Below are 25813 nucleotides of genomic sequence, written 5' to 3' on the forward strand. Positions count from 1 at the left end.
GCCACCTCCGGAGTAGGAGGATTGGGGAGGGGGGGGGGGGTGTTGCACAAGAACCGTTGGTGACGGTGGCCACCCTCCGTTCCCTCCCCTGTAGTTTTGGGATTTTTTGGGATTTTTTTTTTTTTACATTTTTTGTTGTTGTGGGTTATGGTTTTGTTAGTTTTTGTTTCAGGTGCATCCGGGGTTTGCACCTCTGGGGGGGGGGGGGGGGGGGTTACTGTCACGTCCTGACCAGTATAAGGGGTTATTTGTTATTGTAGTTTGGTCAGGGCGTGGCAGGGGTGTGTTTGTTTTGTGTTGTCGGGGTTTTGGGGTATTGTTCTATGTTTTGTATTTCTATGGATTTTCTATGTTGTGTATTTCTTTGTATTGGCCTGGTATGGCTCTCAATCAGGAACAGCTGTACATCATTGTTGCTGATTGGGAGTCATACTTAGGTAGCCCTTTTTTCACCTGTCTTTTGTGGGAAGTTGTTTTTGCACTGCTAGGGTTAGCCTGCAATACTGTTTAGCTGTTGTTCGTTTTTTTTCCGTTTTCTTGTTTTGTGTAAATGTTCTAATAAAAGTATTATGAGCATTCACGTACCCGCTGCATTTTGGTCAAATCCATACGACGCCTGTGACAAGTATTCACAACCCTGTTAGAATCATCTTTGGCAGCAGTTTCAAATGTGAGTCTTTCTGGGTAAGTCTCTAAGAGCTTTGCACACCTGGATTGTACAATATTTGCACATTATTCTTGAAAAATCCTTCAAGCTCTGTCAAATTGGTAGTTGATCATTGCTTAACAGCCATTTTCAAGTCTTGCCATAGATTTTCAAGCCGGTTTAAGTAAAAACTGTAACTAGGCCGTTCAATGTCATCTTAGTAAGCAACTTAAGCAACAATAAGGTTATTGTCCTGCTGAAATGTGAATTTGTATCCCAGTGTCTGTTGGAAAGCAGACTGAACCAGGTTTTCCACAAGGATTTTGCTTGTGCTTAGCTCTATTCCATTTATTTTTTTATCATTGACGATTACAAGCATACCCATAACATAATGCAGCCACCACCATGCTTGAAAATGTAAAAAGTGGTACTCAGGGATGTGTTGTGTTGGATTTGCCCCAAACATAATGCTTTGTATTCAGGACATTAAGTTAATTTCTTTGCTACATTTTTGGGGGGATTTGCTTTTGAGCCTTATTGCAAACAGGATGCATGTTTTGGAATATTTAAATTCTGTACAGGCTTCCTTCTTTTCACTGTCATTTAGGTCAGTATTGTGGAGTAACTACGATGCTGTTGTAGGCTTGCAAAAACAAAGGCCTTGAATACTTCTTCAATCAAGACATTTCATCTTTACATTTTTTTATACAATTTATAATAGGGGGTATTGCGTGTAGGCCAGTGACACAAAACCTCAATTGAATCCATTTTAAATTCAGGCTGTAACGCAACAAAATGTGGAAAAAGTCAAGGGGTGTGAATTCTTTCTGAAGGCACTGTAAATATGCTGTTTGCTTCTGGGAGAATGAGCAATGGAAATGCAGGTTGTCCCATGAACTTAATGAAAAGGCATTCAGGAATAATGTCCTCCTTGTCTGTGCTATCAACAAATGGGAGAGCCTTGAGGGGAAAAAATAAATAAATAAAATAATTCATTAAAAATAAAAAAAATGCTGAAAACATTATTTGTATCTAAAACAAAACATGTACTGCTTGGTCGTTAAAGGTAAAGAAAATCATTTCAAAATAACGGAAGGTTGTATTTAATTATCACATGAAACTACATATCCAAAAGATACGACTCATTTGCCACCAATATAGCCTCTAATTGTGTCTTGTCATCAGTACTTCTATTACCTGGGTTGAGTAATACACTAATGCACCGCGGGGATAAAAACGTAAATGATTTTGAAGTGCATTTTAAAGAAGTCCCACCCACTGCAAGAGAGGAGAATAATAACACCGGTCATCTGAAATCAATCACTAGCATGGCTAACTGACTGCTCTGGCTCCTCGTCTGCACAAATCAATATCCTTACTGGCCATTGTGAGGACTAAATTGCCGCCACCATCAGCAATTCAAAGGAAAAAAAGATATAAAAAGACTAGCAAAAATGTGCTTAACAAGACAGAACCTATAGTTTGCTGTAGGTACACTTTTCAAATAGACAGCTAAATGCAAAACACACCGAGACACGCAAAACACACAGACGCACACGAAACACGTGTGTACAAACACACACACAGATTACACCTAAGCACAGTGACAGGCATGGTGTTGATGCGACAATGTTAACACAACTTCGCCAAACAGATTCTTGCATATTACAATTGTATAAAGAGGCGAGACGAGAAGGAAAGACCTACGGCAACGAGAGAGAGAGGATGAGAGAGAGAGAGAGAGAGAGAGGATGAGAGAGAGAGAGAGAGAGAGAGAGAGAGAGGGAGAGCAAATGCATGTGTGAGAAAACGCTACAGAAATCCAATAGTATAACCTCTGTTTGAGACGCAGTAGTGGCCAGTGAAGGACAGAGGAGAAAATCAATAGGAACTGATTTGCAGAAAGAGGGGGATTGGGTGGAGATGAGGGGAGGGGAGAAAGAAAGGCGCCGGGAAACAGAGACAGGGATCTCAAAAGGAAAGATAACAGAATCGCTTTCATCAAAATGTGACAAATCCGAGGCTACGGTATGGGACACCTGATGGCTGTCTATTTTCATCAAACCGTTAAAATACATAATTAATGCGAGGTAGAGGTTAGCGAGTGGAGGGTAAATTAGCTTTTTTATTGGGGTGCTTTGAGTGAGACTCACTGGAGGTTGTGTGCATGTTTAGGGTGGCTGCACATGGATGAGAGAGATCTTACCTCCGGGCGACATGGATGAGAGGAGGCCGGGTGACAATAGGCCGTGGACACTGTGGGGAAGAAGCCTGGAGCTCTCCTGCATCGCTACCCCCAGGGAACGCTTCGGTGGGCGGCCAGGCCTGGAGCTACAGAGACGGGGAGAGAAGGAAGGAGGGAGAGCGGGAGAGAGAGAGAGAGAGAGAGAGAGAGAGAGGCAGAGAGAGATATATATTACAGTCAATACACAGCAAATGATCTACTATTTAAATCTCTATCACTCAGACCACATAGGCTCACAGTGAAAGAGTCCATTGATTCCTCCATTTACAATGGATTTTACATTTCTCTAAATAGCATGAGTGATATGAGAACTGTATCAAATTGTCTAACATTTAAATTGACAACAATAGACACTAAGATAGAGTGGAAAAAAATACAAGAATGCCGAAACCCACCAAAAAACTAAAGCAATTTACATATTTCCATGACGATCGCTAGTCCAATTTCTATGAATTTTTATTGTGGTCCACCAAACGCACTCGACCAGCCTTTAAAACCCAAGAATTGTACTTATTATTTTTCAAATGATATTTCAGGCCTTGTGACACCTCAACAACATGTAGTGATTACTCTCCTCCTCTCATCACTCACACCAACATCTGTTTGCGTCCCCTCCGCAACCCACCGCCCCTCCCCCCTTCCTGTCCCACTCTGGGGGGATTAGACAGAGACGGCAGGTAGACAGAGATCCACTCCACTGATAACACTGGGGACTAACACACACACACACACACACACACACACACACAGAAAGCTTGATAATGATCACCTCAAAAACATATGCCTTGAAGTGCACAGGGGGACATTGCATATTCCAGCAAGGCCATATCTGATAAGGGGTCGCCAGCGTGCAGACACATTGTTTCCAGGGTTTGGTGTCTGATGGTGTAAAATTAGACTGAGATTCCTTCCCCCTGGGGCCAGGAAGTGAGAAACAAGTGAAAACTTTCCTTAGGTTACACAACCCCTCTCACACACACATTCCCTTCCTTACTTTACCCAACAGTAGCCTCTTAAAGGGTGTACTAGACCGATAGGGCGCTTCTGTCGCAGAGACACGTATGTGACAAGGGGCAGGAGGGAGGGAGAAAAGTGCTCAAAAATGAAAAAAATGCTAATTTTAGCGCCGTATACGATTGGCCGGCGTCCAGAAACATTAACTAAAGAAGTGCTGTGTAGTTGTTTCTTTATGTATTTCATTAATATTGCAGTGGCAACAAACACAAACAGGACCACAGAGCAATCAGCATACAAGTAAAAGGAGGGGGGTGTTCAATATAGGAACAAATCAGAGTAGTCTTCAGAGACGTGGTTGGACGCGAGTTGAAAAAGCAACACTAGACGCTCCAGATGCCATTACACTTGGCTGGCCTGGGACTCCGCTTTACAGGATAAAAGATGTGGAGCGGACTTGAACGGAGAACAGAGAGAGGACAGAAAGAAGAAAACCCGGAGAGACAAATGGAAGGCTCTTATCAGTGTTCCAAACAGAGTGTTGCCATTAGAACAAAGCCCATTCGCTGTGAAGCGTCCGTCTCGCTCTCTCGTTCGCCGTGCCCCCCTCGCTCTGTTCAACACAAAGGCGTTCACTCACAAGCTGCCACAACAGTCCATTTTGATTCAGCTGTTTGTTAATTCGCCTTTAATGTCTTGTCCTGCTCTTTTCTCTGGCCAGTTTATTCTGTTTTAAGTATGATTCACCTGAACATACACAGACAAGAGTAGCCAAGGACTCCAGACTGGAGACTCCAGACTTGGAGGAGTCACTCACCTCAATAGAAAATGAAGCAACTTTTTTTTGTTATGTCAGTTAAAAAGTAACTTTTAAATATTGACCTGGGTCAGTAACACAGCCCTGAAATGGAGGTGTTTGTCAAGACACAGTTGATCTGTACTTCACCAGGAAATTACTCAGAGGTACACTCACAGGTTTGCCGCTACTGTACCGTAGGCTTTAGTGTGTTCAATATACACCACTACAGCACAGCAAAACTACTCAGCTCTGCTACAGCAACCCGACTCCGCTGTGTGTATTATTCGCTGTTGACCGGCCTGCAATTCCAATCGATGATAAACTCCATGTGACCCTCACACTGTTACACCAAGGAGGTGGCGCCAATGATCACAGTCCCCTATGGACACACCCTCAACCCCCCCCATCCTCCACCCCCAGACCCCCCTTCCCCCCCCCCCCCCAGCCATGCCCCTCATGACTTGTTGGCTGTCTGCATGAGCTGCACCTCGGAAAATGCAGAGCCCTACGATTGTCACTTTACTAATCCAATTAAAAACTATGACCAGCCAAGCGTGTAAAAAGAAGAAGAAAAAAAAAGAACAATCAACATTAATCACTTTTGCGGTTGTAGTGAGCCTGTTACAGGAACCGCTCAATGAAGTTAACTGTAGTGTATCAAAGTCAGCCTTGCTTATTGCTCCGCACAGTCTGCAGGGCCCTGTCAGCTCACGATAGCGCAGGGCCCACGGTTTTTAAACTGCGTAATTAAGGCACTTTGGAGGTTCCAGGTTTACAGTCTTTATTTATTTCATCATCATACATTCGAGATTTTTTTTTAACAGAAGGTTTGTGGGTATTTCATTTGAAATCAATTCAAATGCAGATATACTGTACATCAGAGGCATCATGTCCATAGGGGGCACAAGGGCACGTACCCACTCAGAGTTTTTAAAACGTAAATAAAAAATATATTATATATATGTACAGTACCAGTCAAAAGTTTGGACACACCTACTCATTCAAGGTTTTTCTTAATTTTTTATATTTTCTAGAATAATAGTGAAAACATCAAAACTATGAAATAACACATATGGAATCATGTAGTAAACAAAAAAAGTCTTTAAACAAATCTAAATATATTTGAGATTTTTTTTAAGTTGCCACCCTTTGCCTTGATGACAGCTTTGCACACTCTTGGCATTCTCTCAACCAGCTTCACCTGGAATGCTTTTCCAACAGTCTTTAAGGAGTTCCCACATATGCTGAGCACTTGTTGGCTGCTTTTCCTTCACTCTGCTGTCCAACTCATCCCAAGCCATCTCAATTGGGTTGAGGTCTGGTGATTGTGGAGGCCAGGTCATCTGATGCAGCACTCCATCACTCTCCTTTTTGGTCAAAAATCCCTTACACAGCCTGGAGGTGTGTTGTGTCATTGTCCTGTTGAAAAACAAATGATAGTCCCACTAAGAACAAACCAGATGTTATAACGTAATGCTGTAGTAGCCATGCTGGTTAAGTGTGCCTTGAATTCTAAATAAATCACTGACAGTGTCACCAGCAAAGCACCCCCACACATCTAATGTCCATTGCTCGTGTTTCTTGGTCCAAGCAAGTCTCTTCTTATTATTGGTGTCCTTTCATAGTGGTTTCTTTGCAGCAATTGGACCATGAAGGCCTGATTCACGCAGCCTCATCTGAACAGTTGATGTTGAGATGTGTCTGTTACTTGAACTCTGTGAAGCATTTATTTGTGCTACAATTTCTGATGCTGGTAACTCTAATGAACTTATCCTCTGCAGCAGAGGTAACTCTGGGTCTTCCTTTCCTGTGGCGGTCCTCATGAGAGCCAGTTTCATCTTGAAAAATTCTTGAAAATCTGCATTGACTGACCTTCATGTCTTAAAGGAATGATGGACTGTTGTTTCTCTTTGCTTATTTGAGCTGTTCTTGCCATAATATGGACTTGGTCTTTTACCAAATAGGGTTATCTTCTGTATACCAACCCTACCTTGTCACAACACAACTGATTGGCTCAAACGCATTAAGTAGGAAAGCAATTCCACCAATTAACTTTTAACAAGTCACACCTGTTAATTGAAATGCATTCCAGGTGACTACCACATGAAGCTGGTAAACGGGAGTTACTTAGAAGAATCTCAAATCTAAAATATATTTTGATTTGTTTAACACTTTTTTGGTTACTACATGATTCCATATGTGTTATTTCATAGTTTTGATGTCTTCACTATTATTCTACAATGTAGAAAATAGTAAAAAATAAAGAAAAACCCTGAAATGAGTAGGTGTGTCCAAACTTTTGACTGGTACTATACAGTGCCAGGGCCAAGGTAACTCAAAGCATTTACATTATATTTGATTATCTGACTCAGCTGTGTGGTGCTAGGGAAAAGAACAGAATGTATACCCAAGCTGCTCTAGAGTATCTAACATATCTTTGCTCCGTGGTGCACCTTGGAAGGAACCACTGGAGAATGGGGGGGGGGGGGTGTACTCTTTGCCTGGTCCAGTCAGTTTGCCCCTCCGCAAAATACAGCTGACAGATCTTTTTATAAATAATTATGATAAAATGTGGGCTTAAAAGTTTAGTGATTAATTTAACATCTGAAAAATGTATATATATATATATATATATATATATATATATATATATATATATATAAAAATATGATTTTTTTTCAAATGTTAAATTAATCACTAAACTTTTAAGCCCACATTTTATCAGAATTATTTATAAAAAGATCTGTCAGCTGTATTTTGCGGAGGGGCAAACTGACTGGACCAGACAAAGAGTACAACCCCCCCCCCTCATTCTCCAGTGGTTCCTTCCAAGGTGCACCACGGAGCAAAGATATGTTAGATACTCTAGAGCAGCTTGGGTATACGTTCTGTTTTTTTCCCTAGCTCCACACAGCTGAGTCAAGTAATCAAAGCTTGATGATGACTTCCTTATTTGAATCAGCTGTGTGGTGCTAGGGCAAAAAACTAAACCTGCACCCTTTGGGGTCCCCGGGACCGAGTTTGGGAAGCACTGCTTTGTGCGTGCAGACAGTACCATCAGTGGAGGAGCAGAGAAAGTGCAGCGAACCACACAGCGTTTGATTTGATTTCAACTGCCGGTGATGGGCAGGACTCGCAGGAAGTATGTTTGTAAATCAATTTGATCAATCTATATAGCCTATTGATTCCTTCTTGATGAACAAATATCATGTAAATGCTTTGTTGTTTCTCTATAATACTAGCCACCTAGCAATTTTATTAAGTTGGCTTTAGCTAGCCAGCTATTATAGATAGGTTCCCAATCTCCCAAGTAGCTACCAAGCCATTTCAGGCTATCATTTAAGTTAGAGTAGTTTGACTACCTTAGCTGGCATGCCTGCTGGCAAGGTAGATAGACCTTAGAAAATACAAAAATTGCTTTGATTCTTGGGTTATGATATTAAATACCAGTCTGGAAGTTGTACTAAAATCCTAAGGCATAAAGGTTCTTAAAGAATCAATGTGGATCATTCATTAAAATGACAGATGAACAGGTATAGAGGTATGCTTAGATAACCTATGCGGGAAAAAAATATATATTTTACACAGAATTAGGCATAATGATTGTGGCTCTGACTGAAGGAAAAACGTGTTTCAGGTGTTTGAAAACGTAAAAATTCTCTGAATTCCGGAAGGGAATCCATCCTCACATACTTTGTGCACCCTCTAAAATAATGGGAGCATGACACCCCTGCTGGACATACTCACATACGATCCTTGGCCCTTATCATTTTTTTTTTTCATTTGGATGCTCTGTCCTTTTTTCTTCTTCTTTATTTTTTTCTCTCCTTGAGTTACCTTGGCCCTTATCATTATCTATGAAGACAGGGTTGGGGAAGGACTTGGCCCTTATCATTATCTATGAAGACAGGGTTGGGGAAGGACTTGGCCCTTATCATTATCTATGAAGACAGGGTTGGGGAAGGACTTGGCCCTTATCATTATCTATGAAGACAGGGTTGGGGAAGGACTTGGCCCTTATCATTATCTATGAAGACAGGGTTGGGGCAGGACTTGGCCCTTATCATTATCTATGAAGACAGGGTTGGGGCAGGACTTGGCCCTTATCATTCTCTATGAAGACAGGGTTGGGGAAGGACTTGGCCCTTATCATTATCTATGAAGACAGGGTTGGGGAAGGACTTGGCCCTTATCATTCTCTATGAAGACAGGGTTGGGGAAGGACTTGGCCCTTATCATTATCTATGAAGACAAGGTTAGGGAAGGACTTGGCCCTTATCATTCTCTATGAAGACAGGGTTGGGGAAGGACTTGGCCCTTATCATTATCTATGAAGACAGGGTTGGGGCAGGACTTGGCCCTTATCATTATCTATGAAGACAGGGTTGGGGCAGGACTTGGCCCTTAGCATTCTCTATGAAGACAGGGTTGGGGAAGGACTTGGCCCTTATCATTATCTATGAAGACAGGGTTGGGGCAGGACTTGGCCCTTAGCATTCTCTATGAAGACAGGGTTAGGGAAGGACTTGGCCCTTATCATTATCTATGAAGACAGGGTTGGGGCAGGACTTGGCCCTTAGCATTCTCTATGAAGACAGGGTTGGGGAAGGACTTGGCCCTTAGCATTCTCTATGAAGACAAGGTTAGGGAAAGACTTGGCCCTTATCATTCTCTATGAAGACAGGGTTAGGGAAGGACTTGGCCCTTAGCATTCTCTATGAAGACAGGGTTGGGGAAGGACTTGGCCCTTAGCATTCTCTATGAAGACAAGTTTAGGGAAAGACTTGGCCCTTATCATTCTCTATGAAGACAGGGTTGGGGAAGGACTTGGCCCTTAGCATTCTCTATGAAGACAGGGTTGGGGCAGGACTTGGCCCTTATCATTCTCTATGAAGACAGGGTTGGGGAAGGACTTGGCCCTTATCATTCTCTATGAAGACAGGGTTGGGGAAGGACTTGGCCCTTATCATTATCTATGAAGACAAGGTTAGGGAAGGACTTGGCCCTTATCATTCTCTATGAAGACAGGGTTGGGGAAGGACTTGGCCCTTATCATTATCTATGAAGACAGGGTTGGGGCAGGACTTGGCCCTTAGCATTCTCTATGAAGACAGGGTTAGGGAAGGACTTGGCCCTTATCATTATCTATGAAGACAGGGTTGGGGCAGGACTTGGCCCTTAGCATTCTCTATGAAGACAGGGTTGGGGAAGGACTTGGCCCTTAGCATTCTCTATGAAGACAAGGTTAGGGAAAGACTTGGCCCTTATCATTCTCTATGAAGACAGGGTTAGGGAAGGACTTGGCCCTTAGCATTCTCTATGAAGACAGGGTTGGGGAAGGACTTGGCCCTTAGCATTCTCTATGAAGACAAGTTTAGGGAAAGACTTGGCCCTTATCATTCTCTATGAAGACAGGGTTGGGGAAGGACTTGGCCCTTAGCATTCTCTATGAAGACAGGGTTGGGGCAGGACTTGGCCCTTAGTATTCTCTATGAAGACAGGGTTGGGGCAGGACTTGGCCCTTAGTATTCTCTATGAAGACAAGTTTAGGGAAAGACTTGGCCCTTATCATTCTCTATGAAGACAGGGTTGGGGAAGGACTTGGCCCTTAGCATTCTCTATGAAGACAGGGTTGGGGAAGGACTTGGCCCTTAGCATTCTCTATGAAGACAGGGTTGGGTGAAGGACTTGGCCCTTAGCATTCTCTATGAAGACAGGGTTAGGGAAGGACTTGGCCCTTAGCATTCTATATGAAGACAGGGTTGGGGAAGGACTTGGCCCTTATCATTCTCTATGAAGACAAGGTCGGGGAAGGACTTGGCCCTTATCATTCTCTATGAAGACAGGGTTGGGGCAGGACTTGGCCCTTAGCATTCTCTATGAAGACAGGGTTGGGGAAGGACTTGGCCCTTATCATTCTCTATGAAGACAGGGTTGGGGCAGGACTTGGCCCTTATCATTCTCTATATGAAGACAAGGTCGGGGAAGGACTTGGCCCTTATCATTCTCTATGAAGACAAGGTCGGGGAAGGACTTGGCCCTTAGCATTCTCTATGAAGACAGGGTTGGGGAAGGACTTGGCCCTTAGCATTCTCTATGAAGACAAAGTTAGGGAAAGACTTGGCCCTTATCATTCTCTATGAAGACAGGGTTGGGGAAGGACTTGGCCCTTAGCATTCTCTATGAAGACAGGGTTGGGGAAGGACTTGGCCCTTATCATTCTCTATGAAGACAAGGTCGGGGAAGGACTTGGCCCTTAGCATTCTCTATGAAGACAGGGTTGGGGAAGGACTTGGCCCTTAGCATTCTCTATGAAGACAAGGTTAGGGAAAGACTTGGCCCTTATCATTCTCTATGAAGACAGGGTTGGGGAAGGACTTGGCCCTTATCATTCTCTATGAAGAGAGGGTTGGGGCAGGACTTGGCCCTTAGCATTCTCTATGAAGACAGGGTTGGGGAAGGACTTGGCCCTTAGCATTCTCTATGAAGACAGGGTTGGGGAAGGACTTGGCCCTTATCATTCTCTATGAAGACAAGGTTAGGGAAGGACTTGGCCCTTATCATTCTCTATGAAGACAAGGTTAGGGAAGGACTTGGCCCTTAGCATTCTCTATGAAGACAAGGTCGGGGAAGGACTTGGCCCGTAGCATTCTCTAGGAGAATGCATGCACTTGAAAATAATAGAGAATGAAGAGACGTGGCTTCACAAGCTGGCCTTACATGTACGTCCAAGTACATGTAATTAACTTCAAATACGATAAAGATATTTATTAGGCTATCTATTACTGCTGCCAACTTTGCCAAAGATACAATATTAGGGTTAGTAATTTGTCTAAACGCCCACAACCACCTCTAAATTCACAGATGAAGGTGTTGTAATACAGAGCAGGCCTACTGGATATTACAGAACGACGAGATATGTTATTCATGTATTCTGTCTTGTAATTATGGCCTATGTGAAAAATTGAGGTCCCTTCCACCTGTGTCTTCCATCATAAATGATGATGGCATAAGCAGAACACCTGATACTGAAGAGGAAACCAATTAACTGGCGAGAAGATAATTAGCTAAAATGACAATTTCCTTTTTCTGATGTGCTCACTGCAATACATTTCTTACTTAAATAAATGACCGTTTAAATCAAATTGGCCACCACTTCCCCATAGCATTAGAGGGAAGTTCCTCTTCAGGCCTATAACGTGTAGACTGTTCCACCCGACTTTGTTGTGAGCCTAATAACGCAACAACAACAAACAAACAAAAAAAAAACGAATGAAGTTAACATTAGGTCTGGTGTGTGTATCCCAAAAAAGAGAGGCTCTTGAAAAAGCATTAATTACCAGAACGTTCCGATAACGTGTGGACATTTCCGGAGAGGAAAAGGGGAATTAGAAAACAAGATGGCGGAGCAGGAGCGGGGCAAGGTTCTGTGGGGTCAGTCCAGAGAGGCAGAGGCAAAGCTGCATGCAGGTCCCTGTATTCCCCCCCCCTCTCCCCCCACCAGCCAGAGAGTTGGCTGAACTGGAAACCCTGTACTGTTGAAACCTCTTTAGCAGATTAACCAGACATTTCCTCCAACGTCTTAAATGAGAGAGGGGGGGAAGAGGGCTTCCTTTAGAGGGTGGATTGTTTTCCATACACATAGCTGATTGTTGAAGAAAAGGAATGGAAATAAAGGAATGGATGTTTTTTTTTCTTTTGGAGTCACTGACTCATTCCCCTCTCGCACACTGGTGTCATTTTCTTATGCGGGTGATTGTGCGCTAACTTGGCCTTTTTCCTCTGGAGACTAGAACTGTTTTCTTATTTGGCTCCCGTTTTACTGAGCATTGTATCCCTGCGATCCTTTCCTAGCTGCCGGCAGGTGCTTCCTTGTATAAGGACTGACTGAGTCCAAGAACAGGATCTGCATCAAAGAAAAGGGCCTAAATGAGGTGGATAATTACAATTCTGCAGAGCTAGCCCCCTGTGTAAACCCCCATGCTCGGTTTAAGCCATGGTGGTAGAAACTTGGGGTGGCATTTCATCAAACCCGGGAACTGTGGATCAGTTTTCATAGTGCTCAAAATTACAAAGACAATGTTTTTGGAAAAAGTCTATACTCATGTATTTTGCATTATTATGAAGTAGTTTTTATAGTTTTTCAAAGTGTTTAGTTTCATTAAAAAATGTTAACCATATTCACAAAAATGACACAAAAAAGCGAAGTATGATTTTGTAAAAAAAATCGAATTTGTATTTCATTTTATATTGACAGAGGGGTTCAAAGAAAAAAGGTGGAGTCACATTAACCCTCTGTCCCGCCACATTTTTTTTGCCTTGACGTTCCCCCTGCCTACCATGCTCTAGAGTACTCAGCTACTGTCGGTGGGTGCTCAGTACTGCAAGCACCTGACACCCAGGTGCCCTCCGAGCGTGAATACTGTACTACAAACAGCCTCATTGGTGGGCATAATGCCCACTCCTGCTGCTATGCACCTCCATGTTTGCCCTCTCTGAAGCACACACACACACACACACACACACACACACACACTCCTACCCCTACGCCCCTAGAGGGTCCCAACGGGCAGAAGGAACAGATGGCTGCGAAAAGTCATTCACACGTTCCCGCACGTTCCACTCACCAGAAAAGAAAAAGCCTGTCAATGCACTCGTCCCTACCAATCACTCCCCTCAACTCTCAGGTGGTATAACTGTGCCTCCCGAAGACTACTTAAAGTGGGTTACTAAGCACTTTTTAGTCCAAATGAATGTCGCAAATGTGCCCTTGTCGTTTTTTTTTCTCAAAACGGTTCGTTAAATATTCATAGTGATCGGACACCTGCTCGTCTGCGCCTGTGCCTGGGTTACCCCTGGCGCTCCAGGAAGACTGTCCTTTCATATGACTGATGGCTCCACCCACTCTTCTCAATGACAAAGGCCACAGTGTGTTGGTCAATATCTGCCATGGCACCATGCTGCACTAACTACTTGTGTTTGCGTCGAACAAAGACATTTCTCTTACACAAAGTGGAGACAGGGAGGGGGAAAGGTGGCGGGAGTCCACAAGTCCAGAAAACTTGAACCGCAGGGGAGAGAAGGGTGGGGTGTGTGTGTGTGGGGGGGGGGGGGGGGCAGTGTGAAAGGGTTGAGAACAGGCTAAACAAAAATCAGATTTAAATTTTTTAATGGGAAATTGTTTAAAAAACAACAAAGACGGCAGCCTGCAAAAAAAAAAATTGTACAAGTCAGGGTGCCTTTGAAGATATTTAATTAAAATCTAATCCTGCATTCTTAAAGGCTCACATAAATTAAGCTGTCAGTCAGGAGATTTATGCATTCACATTTGCATATTGCATACAATTCATCAATTACTCATGTTTGAGAGGCCTGCGTATCCCAGGGAGAGTGGCTGCCAGTGTGCCAGCACAGTGAGAACGAGGGAGAGACGGAGAGAGGGAGAGGTGGGGCTGACAGTACCCAGGAGAAGTCAGTCTCCATATGGCCACACACTCAACCAATACCGCTGAAACCTCCCCATGCCCATCCCACATATGGAAAAACTACTAGCTGGGCAATGCATGTAACCTGAAAAAGCAATGTGTGATTAAAATGTTATACTCTATTAGTAGTGTACAATGAACCCCATGACCACTACACTTGCTCAAAAAAGGTATAGGAAAGAAGGACTTGATGCTTCGTTTTGACTCAGCATTGTAATTATCGTTCATTACTAGAATTTTACCCGAAGAATATCTAGGAGTTTACCATTAACAAGCCCTTTGCCCTCTGCAAGTCCATGGCCGGACTGTGAAATACAAACGCCGCACGAACCATCCGCGGCTCTGTCACAACACTTCGACGTGTAATAACTGCAGCAATAGGAGGCCTCGTTCAACGTTCTTGACGACGCGCAGTGCACTAGTGGTTACGACAGCTCCTACGTTCCCATACGGATAGCGTGTCGAGAACAGACTGAATTCAGAAAGAGTAGCACGTTGTAGTATAGACTAGAGCGGGCTTTTATAAGTCACACAGCCCCGCTCTCTCTCTGAGGTCCCAACCTCCACATCTCCACTGCAGCTTGACAGCTCCTGTTCCCACGTCACACAGACAGACATCCTGCCAGCCAGGTCTCTCTTCTATCACCAGCTCACATGATCCTGTCTGCTGGAATAAAGGCATCAAGGCAGACAACTCTAGATAGACATGGACAGTCCCTACAGTTTAAAGAGCCAAACAGACAACCACAGAACAATAGGTTCACAGTACATATGTATTGCTATCGAAATCGAATCGACTGCGTGAATTTTGCTCGTTGCTTTCGAAACCAGGGACGTTTTATCCCGTAAACGCCAGCGTAAATGAATCCTCTGATGTGGGCCAAGCCTGCTAAATGCTACACGTGTGGAAATAGAAATCCGACATGGGTAGCAGGGCCAAGGTCACACCAAATCCATATGCTGGAGGTACTGTATTTTTTTTTCTCTTTAATCATTTCATCAGCTATTCAATTGAATGTCTGAAGCAATTTAATATCAGTAGGATTAGAGCGGCCTATTGCACATTTGTCGTATTAAGAAGACGGCCCAGCAGAGTGACGGCTTTGGCTTTGACTAGGCCTTCTCACAGCCAATCCAGTCTCAGGCGCAGGCCCCAGTCCCATTATCCTGATTGGTGGTTGTCTGACACGCACACTGTGGAAGGTGATGAGGACCTGGGCTCCCAAACAAACACAAAGCCCGTCCCAGTGCCACCCATCCACGTCACGGTGGTGCGTGACGTGAGCGTGGGGCGGCGGCCTCCACCCAGCGAGGATTACTTCGCTCCGCAGGAGCGTCTCTCTTCACATTAGCCTCGTCTATAGTTAATGAGACCTGCATATTTTATGATTATTTATCCAGTCAAAGGCGACATGGGAGACAGGTTTCACCTCAGCATTGATAGCTCCACCCCTTCCTGGCCTTCTGCTGACTGGCCAAGCTGCTGACTGGGTATGGACCTGAGGGCCAGCAAGCCACTGAGTTTAGAGACCTGGGTAACAGGATTAGGATTCCCTGTGTCTCGGGTGGTGCTGCCACGTCTATGGCCAATTAACAGTATTGCAGAAGAGTGCTAAGCGGCGTGTATTGTACCTGGGGGTTACTGGTGCAGAGACTTTGGAAGCGCCAGGTTCATCTATGTTCCCTACGCCCTTCAGTTTGCACCCAGAAGCATGCGGCAGCGCAAAGCAATACGCCCCATGTAGCAACAAAGCTTTTGTTCTCCGTTATTATTAACAGAGGGAATTCCTGCTTGGGTTTTTATTAAAAAAGCTGGTGTGAGAGGGATCGTGAGACCATATTCAGGAGGTGAACTCCCCCCCTCCCCTCCACACACACACACACACACGGTGCATCCATGGCTGAAGCTGAGAGGGGTGGGTATCCTATCCCTTCTGCTGAAGAGGATCCTCACAGCACTCACAGATTTCTCTAAGTGCTACCTCGGACTGACACCGTGCAGCTTTTAGCTTAAGTAACCAGCGCTTATAATTTTCCTGAGGCTCAGCACTGGCACTCGTGGACTACTGATGGTATTGAATAAATGTCAAAAGTCTTCCCTCCTGCTGTCTCTGGGCTCAGGGTAGGGAGGTGTCATTCCCTCTGTATTTATAGGAGGGGGAGTTTGTTTGTGGCCCATGATCTTTCTCCATCAATCAAGATGGAGACGCAAGTCACAAATGTATCATCTGATTGCACATCGGACCTTTTCACACCTCTGGCTGTGAAAACCACACGCACGCACGCACGCACACACACACACACACACACACACACACACACACACACACACACACACACACACACACACACACACACACACACACACACACACACACGTGGAAATATACAAACTGAATCTGGCAAAGGGTCCAATGTGTGTTAGGTGCCACATAATAATCAGTTTGAATTATTTGAGAAAGATTTCTGCGTGTTTTGTGTGTGTGTGTTCAGAGAGAGAGAGTGAGGGGTCAGTGGAGGGTTTAAATCCCCAGTGCCCAGTGGGACTGACACACCTCAGGGGAACAGCCTGCCCTCCCTCTCCTCCTAAACTGTGCTTGACCCTGGGCCCAGACCTGCGCAGCCGCACACACTTTCATCTCGTATTAATAGCCTCCCTCAACACTTCTTTTCCAGCTCACTTCCCCCTTTCATCCTCCCTCCGCCACTCTCCCCTCCCTCACTCTCTCGGCCCACCTCCTCTTTTCATCTCGCTTCAACGTGGCTCTCTCCTTTTCTCCTTCTCGCTGCCGTTCCCAGTCTCTTCCTTTGTGAGTCCATATTGACAGAGTTTAGCCTGTGACCGCCTGCTTTAAACAGAGCAGACTGTCATTAGCTGACAGCATGACAGAGATATGGCACTATGTGGCTACTTTATAAATAGCCAAGGCCTGATAAACTGTGGCCTGCCTTTAAGTGCCTGTTTTCAGGGTTAGCCTTGACAGGCTACATGTGGCACAGATCTGAGGACAGTGTCCGCCCTCCCAAATGTGAGCCGCACCTGTCTGACAGCTTGGGACGACTTCTTATCTGTGTTCGTGTCGTGCAGGGTCGGAATTGGGGGGTTTGAACCGCGTCAGAAAGCGCACACACAAACGCAGGCAGGGCCCTGAAAGATGTTTGGGATTACAGAGAAGATTGTGTCTTTAATGTGCCATTTCTGGCCCCTCTCTGGCCGCCACATTTTACACTAAGGGGAGAAAGTGGCCCTTGCCATTGCAACTCATTCAGAACAGACAGGATGGGACACAAAGTGTCAACATTGTCCCTCTGAACTTAGGGGGGCCCCTAGTCTGAGGTCAAGCAGGAAGAGAGATGTCCCCTCATCTGTGTGAAAAACACGAGCTTTAGAAAATGAGAAGGAGAAGATAAATGTTTTTTTTATCAGTTCAACTGTAGAATAAACCGTAATATGAGGTTAACGACCGCGCTCCCATCTGAAAGTCACTAATACACCACAGTCTGTTCTCATTAGTCTTTACACCCCCCCCCCCCCCCACACACACACACACACACACATTCACGCTACACTACATCTAAATATCTACTAATAGGCTTTAAATAGGTTAATATCACAGGGAAAAACACTGTTTAGACGTTAACCACTATCTCCCCTTGCTTCTCTCTCCCTCTCCTCTTTTTCCATCTCTATCTCCCTCTCTCTTTCTCTCCAGTCTCAAGGTTCAGATCCCACTCAATTAAATTAGATCTGCTTCCCGTAATTCTGCCACTCAGAGCGCCAAAGCTGACAGCAATCTTTTTTTTTGTCTTTTTTTTTTTTTTTGTCGCGCGTCCCCTCCGCCCTCGTCTTTGTGGGAGCCGCTGGGAGGATGAAGCAGGGGGGAAAAAGGGATTCAATCTGACACGGAGGATTGCGAGTTTGCCTTCAGACAATGGTGGGTGCTGGCACTCAGCGGCGAGGATTAAATTCCCTGACATTATCAACCTGTCTGCTGAACTGTTCGGAGGGCGGCAGAACAGGATTCCGTAAATGGCAACAAACCCTCCGACTCTCAGCGTCTCGCGGAGGATTACTGTCACTCAGTTCAAAATGGAGGAGTGTGGGGGGGGTGACTTTCTCTTATTTATTTAATATCCTGCACTGTAATCTGTTTCAAAACAGTGTTGGAGAGAAAATGTCATGGGAAGATGTAAACACTGAGGGCCAGTGGCTCTTGTACCTACAAACAGACTCAATTCGTCACTGAACAGCCACAGTCCTCTCCAAGTCAGGGCTTCCGACAAAACTATTTTTTTTTCACCCATCTGTGTTGTTTTGCTTTTTTGCCCTCATGTTTTTTTTGTGAACACAAGATTATTACAGATAATACGTGTCTGAAGTTCCCATGAGAAAATATGTCAGTGAGTGTGAGGATTTCTTTCTTTTTTTGTCAGTGTGGTCTGCTCTGCACAGGGAGCATGTTCTGCAACCGGATGAATAACAAGACATGAAAACAAAGCTGTTTCAATAAAACAACATATGGACTTGTAAGGAAAAGACAGTCTGTTGGGATTTCAAACTACAGCTGAACTTTAGGGACATAGTCCCTACTAGAAGAGGGAGATATGTGTAGTCTGAATGCTGACAGGCTGGGCTTTGATCTCCAGAGCGCGTAGTGTGTGAAACCACCTGGACCTAGGGACTAACCAAGCCCCCCCCCCCCCCTCACCCTACCCCACCTGTGGTAACAAGGAACCTGACAGATTGGCCCATCCACAGAACTGAAACAGAGATACCATTCACAGTAGGCCGGGGGGGACACTTCACTGACCAAGGGTGACAGATTACAAGTCCGCATCACCCCCCCATCTCCATTCCTCCTGTGCTGGTGGCAAACCTGTAATGAATAAATTGCCAGATTAGCATGGGATTAGAACGTGGAGTATCTGATGCGCTGCGACCTGGAGAGCACAAGCCAGGGGCCAAGGGGCAGGATTTGTCACTGTTTACAAGGCAGGAGGTCAATGGTTAAGGGTTGAGGGGGGTTAAGACTCATTCGCCCGATTGACACCACTCGTTAAGTTATTGAGTTATTCAAACGCCAACTGCTCCTGCGTTTTGCAATTCCGAGGGACACTTCACGCGTACAAATTTGCATTCGGGCAATAGCTAAATACCTAAATTAATCCCCTACCCCATATTTGGAATCGTAATGCATTTGCGAGGTCTCAGGGTCACTCTGACCCCATACTGTTTCAAACAAATTGCAACAGCCTGAGTTGATTAAATGCTTTTGATTCCTCTAACAGCTTACACACCATTTTGAGAGGTACTGGGGGAAAATGGTGATTTGTATCAAAGGCCCATCCGCTCCCCAGAGATTGGGACTAGCAGAGGACAGAGGGATATAGCAACACAGATACTAACTGTACTGTACAGCTAGGAAGAAAAAAAACACAAAAAAACACCACCTAGCAGAGAAAATACCTATTGTTCTGAGCGTACAACTAGCCATCTGGGTGGGTTATGGAGTGGCCATCATCATGTGCCACATAATAAGGAAGCAGGCAGAATAGACAGACTGTTACAGGGGGGATGGCAGCCTGCTGATATGGCATGCTGTCAGGTAGACAGCTCATAAATCATTAATCCACAACATGGTGCTGCTGATGAATCCTCTTCTCAGTCCTCAGGCCTTTACCCATCATGCCTCTAGTATTGACTCCCATTTTCCTCCATATGTTTTGGGAAACAGCGCTATGACAACAAAGGGTGAGCTGGTGCCTGTTTCAGGAGCCACTCAGAGGCAGATTAGTGAGCCCTGGCTGTAACAGTCGAGCCTCTCTCTCTCTCTCTCTCTCTCTGCCCTCTCTGGCACGTCAAACATCTCTGTTTCTATGGGTCACCATATCATCTTTGCTATTCCTGCAAACTACAGTCAGTTGCCATGCATGGCTATTAACAAGGAGCTATGACATCTGTACTGGATTTCTGACATTTATGGGGATCCTAGACTGGATCTTATCAACATACTGTGCATGAGGAAAGTGAAAAGAACTGTACGGTTAATCTCGGTTAACCCACAACTAAAATCTTGTGTTTAAAAAGTCTGTCCACGAGAGATTACTGTACAGCAAATGTACAACATTAACCCATTACACATTACTACGCGACATCATTCCAAGGGTCCCAATTTCAAGTAAAAAAAATGTCCTTTTCAGTGACCCTTACAATGTACCGTACATAGCTGCTACCATTGATTCATTCATACGGTGTATTAGCAGTGTGCCAATAGGATTCTAGCCCTCCTCAGTTCACGTGAATAAAGTCACTAAACCCCCTCTCCCACTTAGGTAACCATGGTAATATTCATCTGATCAATTTCCTGTCATTGCCTGTGCATCCTGCTAGGCCATAAACATTCATTAGCCATGCTCGGACACTCACTAACGTGTTGGGCCAACAGATTTAAAAGCGCACGCAGGAACACACGCTCCAGGAGACATGGCCATTGGATTGTTTGTCATGGTTCACGAGTCCCACAATCAAGTCAATAGGCCTACGATGTGGTGGCTTAAATTAGAGATGTGTGACACGTGCATCGGCTAGGTATCAGCAATTAGTTGCAAATTGCCCTCATCTTGTATACAGAGTAATATTACACATTATTAATACACAACTCAGAGGGTCTCTAGCCAAGACTGGGGAACCTAAACATTTACAGAATAAAGGACAAATATAAGTGATGCTGTAAATTATTGAGTAAATGCTCTCTTTCAGGCATTAGAATTAGAACTGAGTTGATATCTTCCCATATCATGTTCAATGATGAGAAAAATGCCCCCAGATGAATATAATACAGTGCCATTTCCTAGGTTATAAAACATGAAGCATTATAATAGAGGAGATGAGCCACTTTCTCATCTCGCCCTCGATTAAGCAACACTTCCTTCTCCATAGGGTACCCATTCCATGTCCTGATACTGCATTGATCTCTCACATCAGCGTAGGATCAGGGTATATCTCTGTTTTACATGCTAAATGACACGTCCTCCAGCTGACAGCAGGATGGAGGAGGAGGAGGGTGGAGGATGTAGGGAGAGTGGAGGAGGAGGGTGGAGGGAGAGTGGAGGAGGAGGAGGAGGGTGGAGGGAGAGTGGAGGAGGAGGGTGGAGGATGTAGGGAGAGTGGAGGAGGAGGGTGGAGGGAGAGTGGAGGAGGAGGAGGAGGGTGGAGGGAGAGTGGAGGAGGAGGGTGGAGGATGGAGGGAGAGTGGAGGAGGAGGGTGGAGGATGGAGGGAGAGTGGAGGAGGAGGGTGGAGGGAGAGTGGAGGAGAAGGAGGGTGGAGGGAGAGTGGAGGAGGAGGAGGGTGGAGGATGGAGGGAGAGTGGAGGAGGAGGGTGGAGGATGGAGGGAGAGTGGAGGAGGAGGGTGGAGGAGGAGGGTGGAGGATGGAGGGAGAGTGGAGGAGGAGGGTGGAGGGAGAGTGGAGGAGAAGGAGGGTGGAGGGAGAGTGGAGGAGGAGGAGGGTGGAGGATGGAGGGAGAGTGGAGGAGGAGGAGGGTGGAGGGAGAGTGGAGGAGGAGGGTGGAGGGAGAGTGGAGGAGGAGGAGGGTGGCTGAGGAGGAGGGTGGAGGATGGAGGGAGAGTGGAGGAGAAGGAGGGTGGAGGATGGCGGGAGAGTGAAGGAGGGTGGAGGGAGAGTGGAGGAGGGAGAGTGGAGGAGGAGGAGGGTGGATGAGGAGGAGGGTGGAGGATGGAGGGAGAGTGGAGGAGAAGGAGGGTGGAGGATGGCGGGAGAGTGAAGGAGAAGGAGGGTGGAGGGAGAGTGGAGGAGGAGGAGGGTGGAGGGAGAGTGGAGGAGGAGGAGGAGGGTGATGGGAGAATGGAGGAGGGGGTGGAGGGAGAGTAGAAGAGGAAGGTGGAGGGAGAGTGGAGGAGGAGGAGGGTGGAGGGAGAGTGGAGGAGGAGGGTGGAGGATGGAGGGAGAGTGGAGGAGGAGGGTGGAGGGAGAGTGGAGGAGGTGGAGGGAGAGTGGAGGAGGAGTATGAGGGAGAGTGGAGGAGGAGGGTGGAGGATGGAGGGAAAGTGGAGGAGGAGGAGGGTGGAGGGAGAGTGGAGGAGGAGGGTGGAGGGAGGGAGAGTGGAGAAGGAGGGTGGAGGATGGAGGGAGAGTGGAGGAGGAGGAGGGTGGAGGGAGAGTGGAGGAGGAGGGTGGAGGGAGAGTGGAGGATGGAGGGAGAGTGGAGGATGGAGGGAGAGTGGAGGATGAGGGAGAGTGGAGGAGGAGGGTGGAGGGAGGGAGAGTGGAGAAGGAGGGTGGAGGATGGAGGGAGTGGAGGAGGAGGATGGAGGGAGAGTGGAGGAGGAGGGTGGAGGGAGAGTGGAGGAGGAGGGTGGAGGGAGAGTGGAGGAGGAGGGTGGAGGATGGAGGGAAAGTGGAGGAGGAGAGGGGAAAGGGAGGGAGAGTGGAGAAGGAGGGTGGAGGATGGAGGGAGAGTGGAGGAGGAGGAGGGTGGAGGGAGAGTGGAGGAGGAGGGTGGAGGGAGAGTGGAGGATGGAGGGAGAGTGGAGGATGGAGGGAGAGTGGAGGATGAGGGAGATTAGAGGTGGAGGGTGGAGGGAGGGAGAGTGGAGAAGGAGGGTGGAGGATGGAGGGAGAGTGGAGGAGGAGGATGGAGGGAGAGTGGAGGAGGAGGGTGGAGGGAGAGTGGAGGAGGAGGGTGGAGGGAGGGTGGAGGAGGAGGAGGGTGGAGAGTGGAGGTGGAGGAGGGTGGAGGATGGCTGGAGGGTGGAGGATGGAGGGAGAGTGGAGGAGGAGGGTGGAGGATGGAAGGAGAGTGGAGAAGGAGGGTGGAGGATGGAGGATGGATGGAGAGTGGAGGAGGGTGGAGGGAGAGTGGAGGAGGGGGACGGTGGAGAGAGAGTGGAGGAGGAGGAGGATGGAGGGAGAGTGGAGTAGGAGGAGGAGGGTGGAAGAGGAGGGTGGAGGGAGCGTGGAGGAGGAGGAGGAGGGAGAGTGAAGGAGGAGGAGTGTGGAGGGAGAGTGAAGAAGGAGGGTGGAGGATGGAGGGAGAGTGGAGTAGGATGAGGAGGAGAGTGGAGGAGGGTGGAGGAAGAGTGGAGGAGGAGGGTGGAGGATGGAAGATGGAGGGAGAGTGGAGGAGGAGGATGAAGGGAGAGTGGAGGAGGAGGGAGGTGGAGAATGGAGGGAGAGTGGAGGAGGAGAGTGGAGAAGGAGGGTGGAGGGATAGTGGAGGAGGAGGATGGAGGGAGAGTGGAAGAGGAGGGAGGTGGAGAATGGAGGGAGAGTGGAGAAGGAGGGTGGAGGGAGAGTGGAGGAGGAGGAAGGTGGAGAATGGAGGGAGAGTGGAGGAGGAGAGTGGAGGGAGAGTGGAGGAGGAGGGTGGAGGGAGAGTGGAGAAGGAGGGTGGAGGATGGAGGGAGATTGGAAGAGGAGGGTGGAGGGAGAGTGGAGGGGGAGGAGGGTGGAGGGAGAGTGGAGGAGGAGGATGGAGGGAGAGTGGAGGAAGAGGTTGGAGGATGGAGGGAGAGTGGAGAAGGAGGGTGGAGGATGGAGGGAGAGTGAAGGAGGAGGAGAGTGGAGGGAGAGTGGAGGAGGGTGGAGGGAGAGTGGAGGAGGAGGAGGGTGGAGGGAGAGTGGAGGAGGAGGAGGGTGGAGGGAGAGTGGAGGAGTAGGAGGGTGGAGGGAGAGTGGAGGAGTAGGAGGGTGGAGGGAGAGTGGAGGAGGAGGAGGGTGGAGGGAGAGTGGAGGAGGAGGATGGAGGTAGAGTGGAGGAGGAGGGTGGAGGGAGAGTGAAGGAGGAGGAGAGTGGAGGGAGAGTGGAGGAGGGTGGAGGGAGAGTAGAGGAGGAGGAGGGTGGAGGGAAAGTGGAGGAGGAGGAGGGTGGAGGGAAAGTGGAGGAGGGTGGAGGGAGAGTGGAGGAGTAGGAGGGTGGAGGGAGAGTGGAGGAGGAGGGTGGAGGGAGGGAGAGTGGAGAAGGAGGGTGGAGGGAGAGTGGAGGAGGAGGAGGGTGGAGGGAGAGTGGAGGAGGAGGAGGGCAGAGGGAGAGTGGAAGAGGGTGGAGGATGGAGGGAGAGTCAGAGGACAACAAGGTGAAGGTCACTGAGCTGAGTGGAACCTCTGTCCCTGGAGACACACACACACACACACACACACACACACACACACACACACACACACACACACACACACACACACAGCCTGCTTTTACAGGGCCACAGGTCTGTGGGTCACCCCCCCACACACACAGCCTGCTTTTACAGGGCCACAGGTCTGCGGGTCACCCCCCCACACACACAGCCTGCTTTTACAGGGCCACAGGTCTGTGGGTCACCTCCCCCGCCCCCCCCCGCACACACACAGTTTCTCCTTTACAAATGTCTCCAGCATCGCTACACCTTTGATAGTACTAAACACAACTCCTCCTCCAGTGGGTCTGTTTGCCAGCTTCTGATTTACGCTAATTTTATTTCACCTACTAGATCCTCTTTAATTTGATGCAGGGAAGAGGAAGAAAAAAAATCAATGGTAAGCAGTAGGAGCGGATTTGGTACCATCAAAAGTCGTAGGTACAAAAGTCCTCTCGCCAAGCAGTTTGCAATTAGCCTAATAGTGGCCCTTTCCCGAATAAGCATGTTCTCCAATTACAACAGCTCCGGAGCCCCAGGAGGCCCGAGAGAGATGTGGAAAAACACAGAGGAGGCCCCCGAGGGCCACGAACAAGCAGCTTTGATACTAAGGCTAGCTAGCGGGTGATAGAAACTGCGCTGGAGAATCTGAGGCCTTTGTTCCAGGCACATTCATAAACAAGCATTGTGGAGGCACATTTTAACAGCCACATAAAACAACACTCACAGACTAGTACACACGCAGCTTAAAAAAAAATTATGTACACACAACTACATCTGCCACATACTGTCCTCATTACATCCATCCATAGAGTGGAGGAAGAGCTGAGGGGTTTTCAGGGCTGCTGAGCAGGGGGAGGTCTCAGGGGGATTCAGGGGCTTAGAGAGAGAGCCATGTCGCTTGCTCCTGCATTAACTCCTTCACCCACACCCATCTACAGCACAGTGGTCCACTCCGGGCCGCTCAGCTCAGTGGTGACCCCCCCGTTTGGCCTCCCTGTCAGCCCTCTGCCAAGGTTAAACACATCGGGGGCAGATGCCTCCCCTTTCACGCAGCTAACAGCCTAAAGACCCAGGCCTCCTCAACCCCACTGGATGGTTTACAATCGTTCTATAAATGTATATCAATTGTATACACCTTTGGATGGGAAGTGAAACCTTACTTTTGACGTAGTTGAAGATGTGAATATCAAGATCCAATGGAGAAACAGTGTTTTGCCGCGTATGTTCTGATTCGTTTCTTCCCATGCGAGTACTTGGGGGGGGGGGGGTAATTCAGACCATACGATATAGATTCCTTTACAGTCTTAAATGGCCCCATGTTGTAAATGGAGCCTTTTGAAGTTCCCAAACAATGTGCAATATCAGGAAACAAGCTGGGTTGCATGGGGAAGGAATGTAAAGTGTTGGGGGGGGGTGCAAAAGGCCCTTTGGGTAAAAGTAACTGACAATGAAAGATGAAAAATAACTTGTTAAATGCAGATCACAGAGCAGAACAGCTTTGGAGAAGAACATACAGTGAGTACAGTTACACAAGTGTATTTACATATA

General features: G+C 47.0%; 1 protein-coding gene across 8 annotated transcripts in view; it reads right to left on the minus strand.

Moving 5' to 3' along the window:
• The window catches only part of dacha (dachshund a), a 134589-nt gene that overhangs the window by 65568 nt on the left and 43208 nt on the right, over positions 1 to 25813 (minus strand). For all 8 annotated transcript variants that reach the window (XM_029701557.1, XM_029701555.1, XM_029701556.1 and 5 more), the window contains exon 2: positions 2853 to 2977. In XM_029701557.1, the coding sequence (XP_029557417.1) occupies positions 2853 to 2977 (125 nt within the window). The remainder of the gene's footprint in view (positions 1 to 2852; positions 2978 to 25813) is intronic.

The sequence above is a fragment of the Salmo trutta genome, chromosome 19, assembly GCF_901001165.1.
Source record: "Salmo trutta chromosome 19, fSalTru1.1, whole genome shotgun sequence".
Classification (NCBI taxonomy): domain Eukaryota; kingdom Metazoa; phylum Chordata; class Actinopteri; order Salmoniformes; family Salmonidae; genus Salmo; species Salmo trutta.